The following is a 17453-nucleotide window of genomic DNA, read 5'->3' as shown; positions in this document are numbered from 1 at the left end:
GTCTAGGCAATCCAGGCAGGATGACCCCATCTCGTTGCACTAATGGGCTTCTCCCAGATTAATGGTAACGGTGCTGCCTCTGCAGCACAAGGGACGGGAGGGATGAAGGGTCAGGCAGATACAACGGAAAGCGGTGACCAAACAACTTCTTCTAGGGTGAGCTGGGGCAGGGGGTTGAGGAGCAAGCTTTGCATCTCAGCATGATGGCAGGTGGGATATGTCCACAGGCTGAGATCAGCAGAGGTTTCTCTTTGCAGTCCCATACAAAAATGGAAACCAACAAGGGTGAGACTGTCCTTTACTGAAGAAGCTCGTAGTATATTGAGCAGAAGCAATAAACCTGACAATAACAAGAAAAAAAAAAAAGGTGGCATTATCCCAAAAAGAAGGAAGAACCTTGTCGCTCGTGAGCAGTTCAGTTTGCTCCCAGTTTGGTCCCCACATTCAGTTCTGGGTTAGGGTTGGCTTTTTTTCTTCTTTTTCTTTTTTTTATGTGTTTTTTTTTTTTCTTTTTTCTTTCAGCACAAATAACTCGCGAAGCAGGACGGGTGCTGCTGTATTTTCTCCTTCTGCAAGGCAGCGGCCTCCAGTCGTTAATTGACTGTGGGCACTTGATTCCTCTGTAAACTATATTCCTTTGCCTTCAGTCTCAGGTTGGCAATACTGTTGGCCATATTCATGCCCTGCGCTGGGCTGGCGTTGGTACACGTGGCAGAGTAGGTGGCCATGGCGCTGCGGGGTGAAAAGAGAGAAACATCACGTCAGACGTGGTCTTCACACCACACAGAGAGCACATGAACGGCAGCGAGGTTAAACCCTGGGGTTTCCGTACCTACAGGATGTATTTCTTATGTGAGCAGAGAATCGTCACTACTTTTTATTTAACACCCCCGTAAATCTCTCCGCTGCAGTTCACTTACCCAGGGACAGCCAAAGCCAAAGTTGGTTGAAGTCGATCGGAAAATTTCCATTTCCTATTTCCTAACCCAAAAGGTTTACAATGAGGTCAGGATGCCCAGCCTGCCAGTTAGACCATTGTCCTTAAAAGTATTCCTACTGGAAGCAATGCCTTTTTGATGAGAGCAATTGCTGGTTTTATTGCTTGTGAAACCACGTCACTTCTGAAACACATGTTACATTAAAGAAACACGCTGGGAAAAACCCATTTCAACAATTGCGATGCTTTTTGGTTTCAGCCTTTAGGAATGAAAATTTCCATATTTTTTTCCCTCAAAACTTCAGCTGATCATAAAAAGCATGCCTTAAAGGCTGAGGGGGGGGGGGGTAAAAAAACAAAATATTTTTTCTCCCTTCAAATCATGACTTTATTCATGAAAAACATTACTTTTGGCAGCGGAGGCTGGACAAAGATCTCCGAGTCCTTTCTTATCCTACCAAAAATTTGCAAATCTGCTTTCCAGACTTCTAGAAAACTTGTTTAACCCATGTGTTCCAGGTTTCTGCAAAAAGCAACCCCTCCGCTCAAAAACCAGGAAATACCTGACGTGTTGCACTTCCTATATGTGGCTCTACAGATCAAAACCAGTTGAAAAACACTGAGTGAACTAGAGGCACCCATTTAACGCAGCCAGTGTGTTCAGAAGGAAACAACAAATGCTCTCCTGGAGGCAAGCTCAGGTCTGGTGCTGACCCTTTCCATCTTTCTGCCCGGGTGCCTCATGTCTGAGGCTCTGGGAAACGCTCTTCTCCTCCCACAGCCCAAGAAAGAAGATAGCTTGTTTGTTCCTTTCTCCTTTTCCTTTTTTCTCTCTTTTAAAAAAATTTCTTCCAGCGCTGACCTCCACGACTGGAAGAGCCTTTGCAACAGCAAATCTTCCTTGAAGGAAGTTGGCATTTGCCATGCAAACGGATCCAGGCTGTGGGTGTGCATGCTCGCCCCAAAGCGCTGGTGATATCTCTGACTTCACAGGGCACAGCTGACCTGCCAGGAGTTTAAATGCAATCCAGTGCTGTCTGAATCCTCAGCTTCCAGGAGATCCAGACCAGGAAATACTAGGCGGTCCCATTCCAGGCCAAATGACTCCTATTTCTCACTTTAAAATCAGGGAAAAGAACTTCCTCAAGGAGGAACCGTCATCTTTGCATCAGGACCACTGGAAACACAATAGCTTACACACACGGAAAGGACAGGTAAGACCTGTAGATATATAGCTGTGTACACTCATCCAGGGAAAAGCCCTGAAAACTCTCCCCAGGAAAGCAAACATTCAGGACACTTTGAGAGTATCTAACAGCTACTGGAAGGACATGGAGGATGGACATTAAAATACACACATCAAAACACAGACATATCCTTAAAAATACAGGCTTATTCTTTCTTAATTTATTCCTTCAGAAGAACCCAACACATTTTAGGAAAGAGAATTCCCACACAGCCACAGCAGCCCCAAGCAGAGGAGATGGTGGGGAGAGCTGTGGAGCTCCCCATGCATTCCCAGGGCTCAGGGGGTGTTCGACTCTGCCCAACTGCATTGGCTGCATTTCGCCGGGGTCCAGGACTCTACCCTCTCCCCTGTAAGCCAGCAGTGATGTGAGGAGCTGAGTGTTGCCTGCAGGCACGGTGCAAAGTTTTGCAGGATCTACAGCTGATGGCCACTGAGCACCCACTCCCACTCATTTTCTCTGGGTGCATCTCCCCTGTGTTTTTTGTGCTGGAAGAAATGAGAAGAGCCTCAAGGCTGCTCTAGCTTAGACAAAATAGGAATTTGCAGTCTCAGGTATAAACTATCCCCATTCCAAATCCATATATAGCTGCTGCCCAACTCTGGTCTAAACCTCTCGGGAGCCTCCTGCTCTCAGCTCCCCAAAAGTGTGGGGAAAATTCCCATTGCCCAGAGAAATCTATCTATTTTCGAGAAATCGAAAATCTACAGAAACGCTCTCTTTTAGCAAGCTATTCCACAAGGAGCGGCACTCAAGAAGGCTGTCTCCAAACATTGGTATGGTTTGAAGAGTTGCTCCAGAAACTCTCCAGGGTCTGCTCCATTCAGGCGCAAAAAGTCTCCTTCCTCTACTCAGCTGCTTGCTTTCATGAAACACAGAGGAAAATCATGTTTTCAAGACCTAAAATCCTTCTTTCAAACATGGTTTTCAATGGCCCGTAGAGTCAAAGGTTGTTGGAGTGGGAAGTGCAGGCTGACAGCGTGACTGCTAGTCTTGTTTTCTTAGGAACCTATGCTAAAAAATGTCTAAGCAAAACATTTCAACTTCAAAAAAATAATAGTATCTACTTGGCTATCTATGGAACACAGATCTGCAAATAGCTTTGGTTGACCTGTGGCTGAATGTATTTGGAGAATAAACACACTGATTGAAAACTTTCCCCAGATCTAAGAGTAAAAACAGCATCGGCCACACAGCTCTCAGCCCTCTCCCGGACCAGCCGTTAATCAGGGGCGGGTACGGCAGCACCGAGGAGATGGGGAGGGGGCAGAGGGCCATGCAAACACTCTGCATGGCTGGCTTTCACCAAGTGTCCAATACTTTAATAACCCTACCCAGTTCAAAGCCTTAACAAGGCTGTGACAACCTGGCCCGGGTGTCAAGATGAACGCGATTGCTAAGAGATGTCAAGCAGGATCAGAAAGCCTGGGGAGCACGAAGAGTCTGAGGGTCCTGACTGCCTCACATTGCAGAAACCAGCTGCTCTGCTCCTCCGCCAATGCCTCCTACACCTCTGCAGGGCAGCGGGAAGATGACAGCCGGTCCTGGTTCAGCGTGTCAGCCAGTGACAATGACTATAAGCTGCAAATGTCTTTGGTAAAACACGTCGGCCTCAGACAAGGGGAAGACATCAAGACAGTGAGGATGCGTCCTCGCACCATGAGAGGCACAGCCAGGTCTGGATCTCAAAGGGAGAAAACCATACCCCTAAGGCTTTCCCTTCTCCTTTGCTCTCCAAGTTCACACATCCCAGATGCCTTGGGCTTCCTGTTGCCCAGAGCATCCCCAGACAGGTCTTCCCAGTGTGACCCTGGAATTCACCTTTGTAGGGTCTTCTAGAAGCTGTTATGAAGCCCCTCGTGTAAACAACATCTTGGGAGGGATGATCTATTTTTAAAAGTGTGAGAGGTAGAAATAAGCCACAAGCATTCAGTAGGGATCTGGTACTGTGACTAGAGCAGTCTTAGCAGGGTGGGGAAGGACTTGTGCTTCTCTCCTCTGAACTCACCACTCAAGCTCCCCCCTAGGATGCAACGTCAAGAGTGCTTCACAGAAAAAGGAGGATTTTGCCAGAAAGCAGCCCTCAGATAAAATCCAAAGGATAAGGGCCATCTCTAAGACCAAACTGGTGGTCATCAAAAGCATCCTTTTCAGTACCTGGAGTGGGTGAACCTGTGACTTGTTCTTCTGGAGCTACAGGGTGGATGAGGAGGATCCCATGGCACTGAAGCAACAAACTATCAGGAAGGCCATGTGTTTGCAGACCTAACCGTGCAAATAATATTTGAGGTGAAAGAAGGAGATCAAGGTAACCAAAGAAGAGAGGTCTTGGGCATGGTATGGCTTCTGGAAGCCAGTGGGAAGTTGGCTGTGACCAAGACAGATGAACAGAAGAAATCCAGGCAAAGGCTCCAAGGTCCCGACCAACAATGAAGCCACTGTGATATAAAATACCCACCAACATAATTTTTAACTGCCTACAAGCCAGATGGCTCCTCACCAACCAACACATCCTGTGGATCTTGCGTCTACACCCAGTTCCTGCAGGGCTGTAGATGGCACGGAGGAGGATCAGGAGGCCTGTGACATGCATGGACATCCCAGATCCTTTGAGCAGACGGAGTTGCCACATCTGCACTTCTTTCCTGCCACCCTTTAAGCAGTGCTGGCCACAGGAGATGGACATCGAACACCGGTCTGCCACGCAGAGGTACTGTGGGCAAACCACAGCACTGCACAATGGCACAGCTTGTCCACATGCACAGCTGTGCTCTAGCAACTAGAAAGAAATTGCTCACCAGTTCAGTGCTGACCATTGAGGGAGGGTTGGAAGCAATGTGTATAGAGTGAATTCCCAGCCCTTCCTATATCCCAACCAGTGACTGCCATGGGACAGCCAGACAACTCCCTCTTCTGATCACTGTGTGCTGGCTGGGCCTCCCCAAGTGCTCTGCCATCACCTCCTCTGGCTCTATGTCCCATGGAAAGGTTTCTTCCTTACTTTAAACTGGGTGCACTAGGGAAGCAAGTGCAACTCCTTCTGTTTCCATGTATTTCTACCTGATCATCTTTCGAAATTTCCTGAATTGCAGAGAGAGATCACCAAAAAAGAAGCCACAACCTCCCACAGACCCAGCTCTTGGAGAGCCACAGTGATGCTGAACCAAGCTCACCTTGCAAGCCTGGCAGTGAGATGAGGTGGGATGGGAAAAGGGAAGAAAAAACAGTGGGGTGGTCAAACCACTGCATCCTCCAGTTGTCCCATGTGAATACAAACAGCCCGTTAGAGCTGTCTGAGGGTCACTCTCAGGATGCTCTATACTATCCCAGAAACTATCCACCCTAGAGGGGCTATTCACTCACCTGTAAGGCGAGGCGGTACCCCAGGAGAGATAGTCGGTGGGTCTTGGAGCTGGGCGAGGTACTATGGGCTGCTCCACAGCGGTCACATCCCCTGAGTAGGATTTGAGCAGAGAGGCGTTCTTGCTGGCCAGCATGGCCCTCTCATTCCGGCGAAACTTGGCTCTCCGGTTCTGGAACCACACCTGGGATGGGAAGCATACAGACCCACCAACCATCACAACCACTTCTGCTGCGACATTCACCCTTTCACCACACCACCTCTGCCCTGCTGGGCAAGACAGGACTCTGTAAAAGCAGGCTGCTTTGGCATGCCTGTCGCTGAAACTCTAATGACAAGACAATCCTTATGTCTGCCCTGCTAAAGCCCTTGTGCAAGGAACTTTCTCAGTGAGGTCCCTGTGGGATGGGGTCTGTCCTGTGCTGTAGGCAGCAAGGCCTGAGAGTGCTGTACAACGCATCATGTTCCACGGTCTGCTTTGACCTTCAGAAGGTGCAAGCTTGCAAGGTAAGAACTGAGCAGCCTGAGCACAGGACATCCAACGTCCTGGCCTTGAACGGGCCATATGAACACATCTGACTGGGCAGGCGGTAAGTATGGTGGCAGATCAGGCCTGGCAGCCCTCCTCAAGGCATGGCACGCTTGGGACTGCAATACAGTATGACCCAGAAGCTTGGTGACCCTACTGTGCCACACAGACCTCGAGGATTTCTACTGCCATACTGGAATGGCCTTATGACCTCCCCCAGGTGAGGAGTGTCTGGATGCAAGGTATGGGGATTACCTGAACTCTGGCTTCAGTGAGGTTGACTCTGCGTGCAAGGTCTTCCCGTACAAAGGCATCAGGGTAGTGTGTCCTCTCAAAGACCCTCTCTAATGCCTGGAGCTGGCTGCTGTTGAAGGTAGTTCTGTTCCTTCTCTGCTTTCTTTTCTTCTTCTCTTCTGAGTTCAGCTGATCATCTAGGAGAGAAACAATTGGCAATGTGAAAGGCTAGAATTCTCCTGGCTTCAAATTTCCAAGGACTGCCTTTACTGGGACATAATACAGCCCTCCGGGGTGAGCACAAGTCCTGCACCAGCTCTTGCTGACTACGAGAAGGTGTGCCCGTCTCTGTGTAACGAATGTGCAAGGAAACAGCTGTTACTCTGGGCTTGACTACAGCCAAGGTAATGCCGCTCTCTGTACGTAACTCCATTTGCCTTAAACGAGGACTGTGTTCTGTTATCCTCCCTGCTTCCAGACCGAGAGGCGTCACTTTGGGCAGAGACGGGGAGCTGCGAACAAAGACGCGTCAGACAGCGGCAACGAAGCGTGACTGATACGGGGCCGAACAAGAGACAAGCACAAAAGCCAGTTTCACTTGTACACTCGCAAGCCAAGGACATGGAAATAGAGTCAGACAGACATGGATAGCATTGCAATCGGGAAGCAAAAACCCAGTAAGAGAGATGCTGAGCACAAGCACGTTTGGATGCTGTCGACTGAAGAACAGTTGTGCACTTTGGCATCCCCGTTGCCTCATCCGGGCTAGCGACAAACTGTGCATCTCCTAAGAGCACGTATTGTTTTGCGCCTGGTTTGTATTTACTCCGGCAACAAACCAGTACATCCATACATCTGGAGTCGCGCTTATCACTCCTGCCTGTGCCCAGAGCCACTGGAGCAACACCAGTGCCGAGACAACTAGGAAATGGCTTTTCTTAGCAAGTACCTGCTCTGCACCATCTCTCTCTTTTTCAGTGCTGTTGCACATGCCAACGTAGCAGCAGCGACGGAGCTACCAACGTGTGGGCACTCGCAGGTACTGGCAAGCAGTGAGCGATGGCTCCGCAGGTTTCAATGCTCTTCATTACGACAAGCTGGAGGCTACAATGTTGGTTTTGCTTCTACACTACCCGTACTGAAACACGTTCACTCATCACACTTGTCACAGCACAGCAAACGCTTCTGTCACCACGGGAAGCCACACAGAAGGAAGCGGAGAGCGAGGCACCAGCCGGGAGGAGCGGGAGGCCACGGCTGCCTCCGTAAAACAGCCCCGTTGGGGCTGCAGGACTGGTACACCGCCGCCTTGCATTCACCCCTCTGCAAGTGCTCCACTATGTGTGGGGTCCCACCAAAACCATCAAGGCTTGTCACCCTCCCGCAGCCCCAGCCTTCCATGCTCCCAAGTGCGCCAGGCAGAGCCCCAGGTGGGCAACATCAGTGGCCCCACCGTTTTACGTGGAGGAACACCCGGGAGGATCTGAGCCAATATACATGTCGGCATGCATTAGAATGTATTGATCATTGTCCCTATAAAAATGTACATGGTAGTGAACTGTATTTTAAGTTAATCACTGCGCACCTTGGCCCAGATGACAGTCTCACCTCGGAGAGTCCAAGGTCTCAATCTGCTATTGCAGAATATCTCCTCAAGAGTCGTTTCTTTTGCCACATATAAATATGACAGCTCCCCTCATCCTCCTGTTCTCGAGTGGATATGTAAGGCACAGAGAGAAGCTGACGAGGAAATTAAAGTCTACAGTTGTTGTCCACACCACCTGTTTGTGTTGCTTTTCACAGCCCATCTGGTAACAGTTACTGCACCTGAACGCCATTGGAGCGAGGCCCATCCATTTGGGAACAAAAGGACATTCCTCTTAAATTAAAGTGGGTTTCTCAACTACCTGCAAGTTTACAGCTCCTCCATCCCCACTCCTTCTCCAACAGCCTGACAATCCCCAGCAGACTCCCTTCCAGCCTGGGGATTCCTGGGTGCAAAAATACACCCCCAGTTTTCTCACACCCAAGAGGAAGCATTTGGGGTCCAGTTTTTAACAGAAACATTGAATCGTAAAGCTGAGCAGGGAAGTGAACGGCAGAGGCAGGAAAGTGCAAGAAAAACAAACACGTGTAGGAATCCCAGGGCATTAAAATAAGGCTATGGGTGAATCTATCCTGCTCAGGTGGTGGGAAGTGAAGCAGTGAAGCAATGGGATGGGATTTAACCACTTGCTGGGAGGTTTAGCACCGTCACAGGGTCTGTCCTATATAAAGAAGCACAGAAGTCCTGCACATTCCTCTCTTGACTCACCACCAAAGCCTTTATAAAAAGGGTCAGCCATTTCCCCTGGCAATACTGGCGAGCTCCAACGTGTAGTTGTGCTGCCCTGCACCACGCAACACAGCAAACAGCAAAGAACAAGCCTCAGGGCACAATCGTCCCTCTGAATGGCAGAAACATTGCAAGACCAGCTGCCGTAGAGGCCAATGTCAACATGGGTGTCTGGCCTCCTTCTGAGTTATCCATCTGATGCTATTTTCCAATATAAACCCCGCCTACGTGGACTGGATGAATAAATCAATAAAAGCATCTAAGACCCCTTGGGAACCTCCTCCAGGCCTTTGAAGCATCAGTTCCTGCCCAGAAGATGACACCCGGCTGGAAGGAGCAGGAGCCCAAGGCTATCTGGCCATTGCTCAGACCTTGCGTGACAGTTACACATGAGGCAGGGTGAGCACGTCGCTCTGGGGAGCAAGAAGAAGGGCCAAAGCCTGTAAAACGCTGGAGAACAAGAATCCCTCCTGCCAAGCACGTTAACACAATTTGCCTGGTTTCCTCCCGGCGCAAAGCGAGACACCGGTGATTCACAGCTCACCTCGTAATTACCGGACCCAAAAATAGCAGGGCCAAGAAACGGAAAGTTGCAGGCAGTGGCCGCGTTGCAGTGACTCGCAGTCGGGTCACCGTTGGCTAATGCACCTCCGGCATCGGCTGGCGCGGAGCAGGGACGTGAGTCACCCTGTTTCCAGGACGGAGCCAGATGGAGGTGGCTTGACAGCTAAACACAACCCGCGACAGAGGGGACGGGATTTTGAGATCTTCTTTCACTGCACCCCTGGAACAGCACAACACAGCTAGAGCCAAACGCCTACAGCAGTTACTTGGGTAGCAGGAAAAAAAATAATAATAGCCGTATTAGCCCAGAGCGCCGGTGGGTTCATCGCTCCTTGCATTTTGCAATGTGGACATGCCATATGTTGATTAAAAACTGCTAAAGAGGGATTGCAGACACCTAAACCCCAGGTATCTGTAAATGTCACCTTGCTCACAGCAGTTACCGGCTGCCTTCAACATGTCAGCAGGCTATTTTTCTTTTTTTTCTGCCATTATTTCTTTATCAGGAAACAATGCTGAACACTGAAAAATGGTATTCCTAAACAGTGTTGACAGCACTAGTGACTGGAGTCAGCAGAAACAGAGAGAAGAGGAAAATAGCTCCACAGCTTTTTAGATGGGTCAGAAGTCTTTCATCAACATTCTTTTAATCAGAAATATTTTATTACAAGCAGCGTTCTCAAAAGCTGAGCTGCTTGCAAATGCGTCCCCCAGAGAGACTGAAACGCACGTTCTCCTCTCAGGAATTCGATGCTGGAAAATCTGGGAATTTCATTTCAAAATCCCAACCTTTCCTGTTGGGCCGGGGGATTTTGTTTCCTGTTTCCACATTTGTGTTTTCCTGTGTTATTTCTACCATTCACCCATGACATGCAAATCCTGGTGTCATACACCACCACACTTCCAGGATGCACCAAAGCATTTTTAATTGCTCCTAAATGATACAGTATGAAACGTCCTATTTTTTTCCCCCTCACTTATCATGTCTTCTCTCGCAACGAGGCAGATCTACGCTTGAAGACACTCGGATCTACGCTCCTTGTTGCACCGTGGCTGTCCCAGTGTCTGTGACTATCACTGGGCTACCATCAGATGGCTCCTGCTGGGACATCACGTTGAAAATATAACACATTATAGAGCAAAACAGAGTCGACAACTAAATGCCTACATGTAAGTTACAAGATCAGTACTTTTTCCACCACTACTTGCAACTGCAACGTATTTTGAATTTCCAGTTTGCAGGAATGCTTGTGCATACTTGCTTTCATTCCAGGTCAGAAGAAAATCTAATTTCCAGATGGGCTTTACATTGTGTGGGCAGTTTTGAAAAGTTTTGACCAGTTCTATTAAGTCCAGAACCAGCTGTTATAGTATATTAATCGGATCCGAACTGAAAGCAAACAATTGGATTTAATTAAGTGAGGGACAGAGACATTTAACTGCAATATCATATACGGTAAGGCAGGAAAAATTTGTCACATCAGTTATATAAAGTGTAAACTGAGAAAGAATTCCAGGAAGAAAATAACGAATCACACTATAATCACAACCTTCAAAATAAGAAGTTACCATTAAAGTTTGAAACCAGATTAAAGAAAAACAAACAAAAATTATTTCACAGGGAAAATAATAATTTAGAAACTAAAAGCCTAGCAACTAAAAAATATTTTAAAATAAAAAAGAAAAAACAACCTGCGAGCCAAAAAAGGAGAAAGTTTTATTCAGAACAGTGGGTAAAGAAAGGAAAAGCGAGAATAGAAGGGAAAGGAAAAATTTTTTCATTGGATTTAAAGTTAAATTTTAAGAAGCTTGAGTAGAAATATTTCTGCGGGTCCCCCCTGGCTCCGGCCAGACGCCTGTCCTCAGCATCAGCTGTCCAGAATAACAGCCCCTTGCAGGCTCATCTTACAGTTTTATTCATGCTCTTGCTTTGCTTTCAATTCAGTATATCCCTCCAAAATACTGGAACTCTTTGGGTACAGGGCAGCTTTGTCAACTTAAATCATAAAATAAAAAAAAACCAAACAAAACCCAACTCCAAAAAGCTTTCACTAAAGCTAAGACAAAGCACCAGGAAGGGGAGTGGGAAGTAGGGATGGGGACATACAAAATCCTCCTGACAACAAAGCCCTGTCCCAAGCGATGTGAGACGGGTCTCACGAGTGATCTTCCACGTGCGCAGGATGCTGGAGATGAGACGGCGAGCCGCAGAGCGGGGCTGCCCGTGGGCACGGCGTCCCATCACCATCGCTTGTGCCAAGACGAGATCGCACCCTGCCCAGAAATATCCACCAGACACCAACAGCGCCCAGCACCGAGCCTGGCCAGGGCGAGGTTAACCCTGAACGAAACAATTTCTACCTGAAAAGCCACTTCCCAGCCTGAAAACTCTCACTTTGGCAGAAAACAGAGAAAAGCCTCACATCTCTATTTTCCTTCAGCTTGTTTTCCGCGTCTTTGACCAGGCTGGACGGCCAGGTCCATCGCCGGTTTTGCAGCTTCCCTTCTCAAGCATTGCCTGGAAAGACCCCGTTCCTTGGAGCAGCAGGAGCCCATCGCCCAGCGGCATCTGTCCTCTTCACCAGATGTGAGCAGGGACAGAAGAGGGGCAAGAGGACCCCCACAGATAAGATTTCACACTCAGAGCTGCCTGAAACATCCTTCTAAAAGCTCCCAGGACAGAATGAACTCCGGTTTACACCTATTTCCATGCATGGAAAGTATTTCCAAGTGGAAATAAGGTTTAACTTCAAGGTATGCAAACACTACATGGAGAAATTATAATTACCCTACACCAGACATCACAAACGTTGGCAATATGGAACGAAGATGACACTTCAAAGAAAACTAAGCATGTTAAGGTAGGAGATGCCTATTCAGTCCCACACCGAAGCTAGCCCTGGTGAGTCTCGATACGAAGCTCGGTAACAGCAGCAGGTTTGTATTTGTGACTACAGGTCAGACCACAGAGATTTCTGAACTATCATTTTTCTCCCATTACACAGCACCAGTTGAGCTTTTTTCTAACCTTTACTGTTTATTTGTTTGGTTTTTTTCTGCACCATCTGTGCACAAGACCTCAAATCATTTCAGTTATACAGAAAATTCAAGTATCTGAAGTTCCAGTCAAGATCACAGGAAAAAAAAAAAAAGGAAGAAACCAAAGAAATAGATGCAATATTCCTTTTAAAAGCCTTTGCTTTCCACTATCTCTTAAACTAATCAGGTTCAATTTTTCCACACGCACAAAATAAAGTTATTTTGTGCACAGAGAACGGGACTTCAGAAACGTGATACTGAGTTTTTCATACAAAAACTGAGTTTTAATATTAAATGGAAAAGCGTATTTTCAGCGTTACCCGCGGGACTACGGCAGCTCCCCTCCGAAGCGTCTGCAATGTGGAACCTATCAGGATAATTTTTAGCTGACCGCATACAAACAATTACATATCATTACAGAGCTGTGAATAGCTTTTGCATGGATAGCGTGCCTACGGCCTCCCGTCGCACTCGGCTCTGCCTGCCAGTCTAGGGGAACTCACTGAGGTCCTGTACAACCACGGCTTCACCAGCGCTGACGGTGAAACTCTCATCATCTTCCAGCAGGACAGGCACTCAAGCAGAGAGACCTCCAGTCTGGACATTTCCAGGTGGGTTTCAAGGCACAGCATCAGCCAGTGACTCTCACCCACCAGGAATGAGGTCTTGGGGTTGTCACCTTCAGAGTGGAGAACCTGTGGATGCCTCTGAGCTCCTGAAGACTAGTTTGTAGCATGCTAACAGTCTTCACCCAGACTTAACAAGTGCTGTAAGGACCTGAGTGCAGAGGCATCCCCTGTGCTCTGCGCTTTTGTGGGTCTGCAGAGCTGGGGAATCAGGTTCCCCTGCAAACCCAACCCGCTCTGCTCCTGACCCATGGACAGGGCAGCATGAGCTCCTCCCTGGCAGCTAAGAGTCCTATCCTACGGCAAATGTAAGACAAAACTCCTTTTCAGGATGTTTTCAGCTCTGGTGTTCTGTGTCTCATCTGGTGGGAACCTGCAGAGCACGTGAGCAGTTATATCAGCTAAGATGTGCGTCCTCCCTAACCATGTCAGCGTTCCCGCTTGCTGGAGTTGACAGAAGAAATGATGTTTGGGGAAAAAAGAAAAAAAGTAATCATGATCCAATGGAAATCCAGACAGTCTCCCTGAAAAGACATGACGTTAAGTGTTAATTACTGGGAGAACAATATTTGCGGGGGCAAAAGTATACATCCTTCTCCAGAAATTGGCACGAAGCCATTGAAAGTCCCCCTAGATCCCATAGACCAGGCTGAGTTCTGCTGTTAACAGCTTTGCTTTTATATTCACTAGGGTTTTCCTTCTGGGCATCCTTCAGCTCATAAGGCACATGGCTTAGTACTGCTCTTCTAATAAGCCTTTCCGCTGGGTCTTGGGGTCAGAGTGTTCCCATAATACAATAAGTGCTGTATGGATCTCATAAGCTCCAAGGCACAGTATGTTATGTGTTTGGAATTCCTTGTATGCTTTTATACTTTGTTTTACATATTGTAATTTTTATATGCATTACCACATTGATCCTTGGAAAATTAATTTTAAAAAAAAAACATAATCAAAAGCAAACACATATTTTAAAATCCTGCCAGCGGAAAAATCATGTTCCGTGAGACTGCACTTTGTAACTGACAAAGAGACCAAACCACCAGACCGTGGCGGTGATCCAGCCGGGTGGATTTACCAGGCTCGGGAGAGGACAGGATCCAAGGGGGCTGTAGTCCCTCCTCAAGTCCCTCGTTAGGGTAGAGCGATGCCACAAAAGCACTGGACCGGTGACGGAGGAGCAGAAACACAATGGCACGGCTCCACCAGCCAAACCCCACCACCGTACCCAAAGGTATATCCAGAATGAGTCTGTGCGTCCCAGCGCAGCACTCAGCTGCAGCAGCGTCCAGCCACTGGTGCCAGTATGACCACCAGACCTTTCCTGGAGAGCTGGGGCACCTCAGCCTTCGCAGCACCTTCCTCACTCTTGGTTAGACCTGGGATCACTGTGTTTGGCAGGGCTGAGCACGTGTGAAGTCGCGGCTCTGCAAGGTCAGGGGGATGACTTCCAACGCTCACATCCTCTTCTCATCAGCCCCCCTTCCTATGCCATGTGTCCTGATGTTTCATCTTAGGAACGGCATTCATGCAGCCAAGATCAAACTTCCTAGCCTCCGCCCTGCTCCATCGGTATTTTCTCATTTCCAAAGCCGCCTCTCTCTGCTCTTGGCCCCCTCCCTGCCCTAGTTCATTCCAGATAACGTCCTTCTCCTCTCCACTCCAGCACCCTTTCTTGTCCTTTCCACAAAGGCATGAAAAGCCGAGTTGTGTAATGCCGCCCCTTTTAACCCTAACGTGTACATGGTGTATATCCAAACCAGCACAACGGCTGAAAGTGATCTTCTTAAGAGTCACCACTGCTCTTCGCTTGACCGTGTAACGAGAACTTCCCATGCAGGAACAGATTGGTGCACTAGGAAGGCCAGTATCCATGTCCACCAGGATACCACCAGCTGCCTCAAGGAGTGGCAACAAACCATCGTGACAATTATTTTCCAGCTATTTTCCACACTCATATCTCCCGGCAGCGAGCTCCACAGGGTTACATGTTATACAAAAGACACACAGTTAGGGAGACTCTCTCACCGTAGGGATGAAGCGTAGGGTGGATTTTGACTCCTTCCACAGCAAGGAGTCCTTGGGAGAGAGCAAAAATAATGCAGTGCTGGTGCTTGGGCCAGGGGTTAATGGGGTGTACTGGAGCCAGGAGCACAAGGCTGACAATACTGTGGTTGCTCCAGCCCTTCAGGATGCTACATCTCAGTCTTGTCAAGGTCTATCCAGACCTCAGAGTAGTCCCTGAGACCAAAAAAAAAACATAGAAACAACTTCCACTCTCTTCTGATGGCCACAGATTCAGAAAGCTGAGCCTCTCCGTTAGTACTCACGTAAAAGGATGCATTACCCAGAAGCCACGAAGCGGGGACCCTGCAGTTCCCCTCCCACTAAACACCCACCTGAACTCTGGGAAACACTGCTTTTATTACATTTTTCCCAATATTTAAAAAAAGGGACAAAAAAATAATCATGAATTTCAGCTAGAGAAACTTTCTAACAGGGAAAAACAAGATATTTTTGCAAGAAGTAGATAAGTGTAAAAAAAAAAAAGGGTTTTGCAAAGACAGAAAAGCGCTGTTTTTGGGGGGGAGGGCATTTTTTTTCAGTCCATATTCATTGCAAACGAACCCTTTGGCATTTCGGGCCTTTCAACTGGCTCATTTCCAAACGCTGTGGCAGTCATGAGAGCCTGCAAACGTTACACAGAAATCTGCTCGCACCGGGAACATCTGACTCGAGCTGACCGGCTTCATGAATGTGTCCGCTTGTTCAGGTCCCTGCAGAGGCCCACCGTGCTGCTGAGAAGTGCCATTATTAAACAGCCCCATCCCGACAGGATCTGGAAATTCACTTGGATGTGTTTTTTTGGTACGCAGGACCCGCGCGAGCAGACAGACGATGACCGGCGGGATGCGCGCGCCAGCTGGCCCCACCGGTAGGCAGAAACGCTGTTCTTGATGGATATTTCATCTGTTTATTGTCGAAATATCCAGGACTGCAAACTGCATGGCACGGAATGACTGTGCCAGGACCATGGGGCGCCACGGGCTGGGAGGAGGGGAAGCGCAAACAACGGCGAGAACATCAAAACCAGCTCTCCAAAGGCCGTGCTCCCCTTTCTTTAGCATCCAAAACCAAATGCGTTTCGACCAAATCAGACCAACACTGCCATCGCCCCTACCAAGCAAATCGGACTGGAGCTGCTGTGGAGCTTTGCTTAGAAATCCAGATTTTGACCACTAATGTACTTTATGGGCCCCTCTTGATCACGACTGGAAAAACGACAGCATCTGAGGTCCAGAAATAACAGAACTTGAGCCCAGCTGTCAGCATCCAGCCCACCTGCCTCTTCCAAGGGCTGAGCATCCCGACCGAGAGCGCGTTCCTGAAGTCGAGGATAAAGGACATTTACATGCCACATCGCTACAGGAGGCAAAGGGTTTATAGCGCGTAGGGCCATTTCATAACAACTCTTTCTCCTTCCCAAGTCCATAGCGAAAACTTGCTCTTCTAAGACCACAGGACAGGGAGGAGGGACAAGGCTGGGCTCTGGGGGCTTTTTGCTGGACATAAAAGCATTCAGCAAAACAGCAGAGCGGATGGGATGGACCATGGGCTTCAGCATGCTCCACGCCCCGGCTCTGCAGGATGCAAAGGGAAATCAGGCTCAGATGCTCACCTCCATCCTTAGCCTCTTCTGGATGGCAAATGCATTTCACATTAGCTAATAAAATTGCTACGTCTTATGTTTCTTAGCCTGCTGGAATGATGAATATTTTGGAATTATTTTGAATGGTTCCCTGCCAGAGTCAAACAATCATCTAGAGATTTTAAATCAAAGGCTGAAAGATGGAAACCTCTGTATTTCCACAAAGTTCACTGCAGTTTGAAAAGCACAACTCCCAGCAGAGGCAGAATAATGATTGTCAGAGCTCCTGTGAATTGGGGCAAACGAGGGATACGTTGCAAACAACACTCCCTAATAGGGAGTAATAATCTTTGCCTCCAGGTGATGAATATATTATAGGATAGCTGCTCATTGCTTTATATATTATTGCCTTTAATCCGGCTTAAATGTCAGATACTCTAACCCGGAGAATCAGAGAACTTAGGGGACCTGTATGGAGACATGGGCTGCCTCAGCCAAAGCACTGCTTTCAGCCTGGGGCAAGGCTAGCAGACGAACGCTGCTGTCCCAGCACAATTTATGAGAATTTAAGCCTTTTTGAAGGCTTTAGCTAATGAATCGCATCTGTTGCCAGACTAGGCACATCCTCACCTACCAGAGGAGCATCTCAAAACCAGCAAATGAGCTCATGGCTTATCCAAGGTGGCACAGTTGGGACAAACACGATTACGTACCCGTGCTCTGCTCCATCCCCCTGCTCCAACCACCGCATCCCGCCGGCTGCGGGAGCCCAAATCAGTTCCTGTGGATGACCAGTCACCACGCGACGAGGGCTGGGCAAGCTCAGCACAACCCCAAAGCTTGGATGCAAAGCCTCCATCGATAAAGGAGACTATAAGTGGTCTGGTCCTATCAGAGCAGCCACAGATGGAGCGGGTCCAAGAAATAAGCTTCTC

The 17453-nt window shown here is 48.2% G+C and overlaps 1 protein-coding gene across 2 annotated transcripts in view; it reads right to left on the bottom strand.

Annotated features, from left to right (window-relative positions):
* Positions 1-593: 593 nt before the first annotated feature.
* The window catches only part of PRRX1 (paired related homeobox 1), a 38433-nt gene continuing 21573 nt past the window's right edge, over positions 594-17453 (bottom strand). Inside the window, exons 2-4 of one of the 2 annotated variants that reach the window (XM_086617560.1) lie at positions 6330-6505; positions 5548-5729; positions 594-732 (exon numbers count right to left, since the gene is read on the bottom strand). In XM_086617560.1, coding sequence (XP_086473686.1) covers positions 594-732; positions 5548-5729; positions 6330-6505 — 497 coding nt within the window. Of the gene's footprint in view, positions 733-4019; positions 4072-5547; positions 5730-6329; positions 6506-17453 lie in introns of those variants that run through there. The other variant, XM_086617561.1, reaches the window with a different exon arrangement.

The sequence above is a fragment of the Tauraco erythrolophus genome, chromosome 10, assembly GCF_009769465.1.
Source record: "Tauraco erythrolophus isolate bTauEry1 chromosome 10, bTauEry1.pri, whole genome shotgun sequence".
Taxonomy (NCBI): Eukaryota; Metazoa; Chordata; class Aves; order Musophagiformes; family Musophagidae; genus Tauraco; species Tauraco erythrolophus.
The sequence above is the reverse complement of the archived record's forward strand: the minus strand, read 5'-3'. Positions and strand labels throughout refer to the sequence as shown.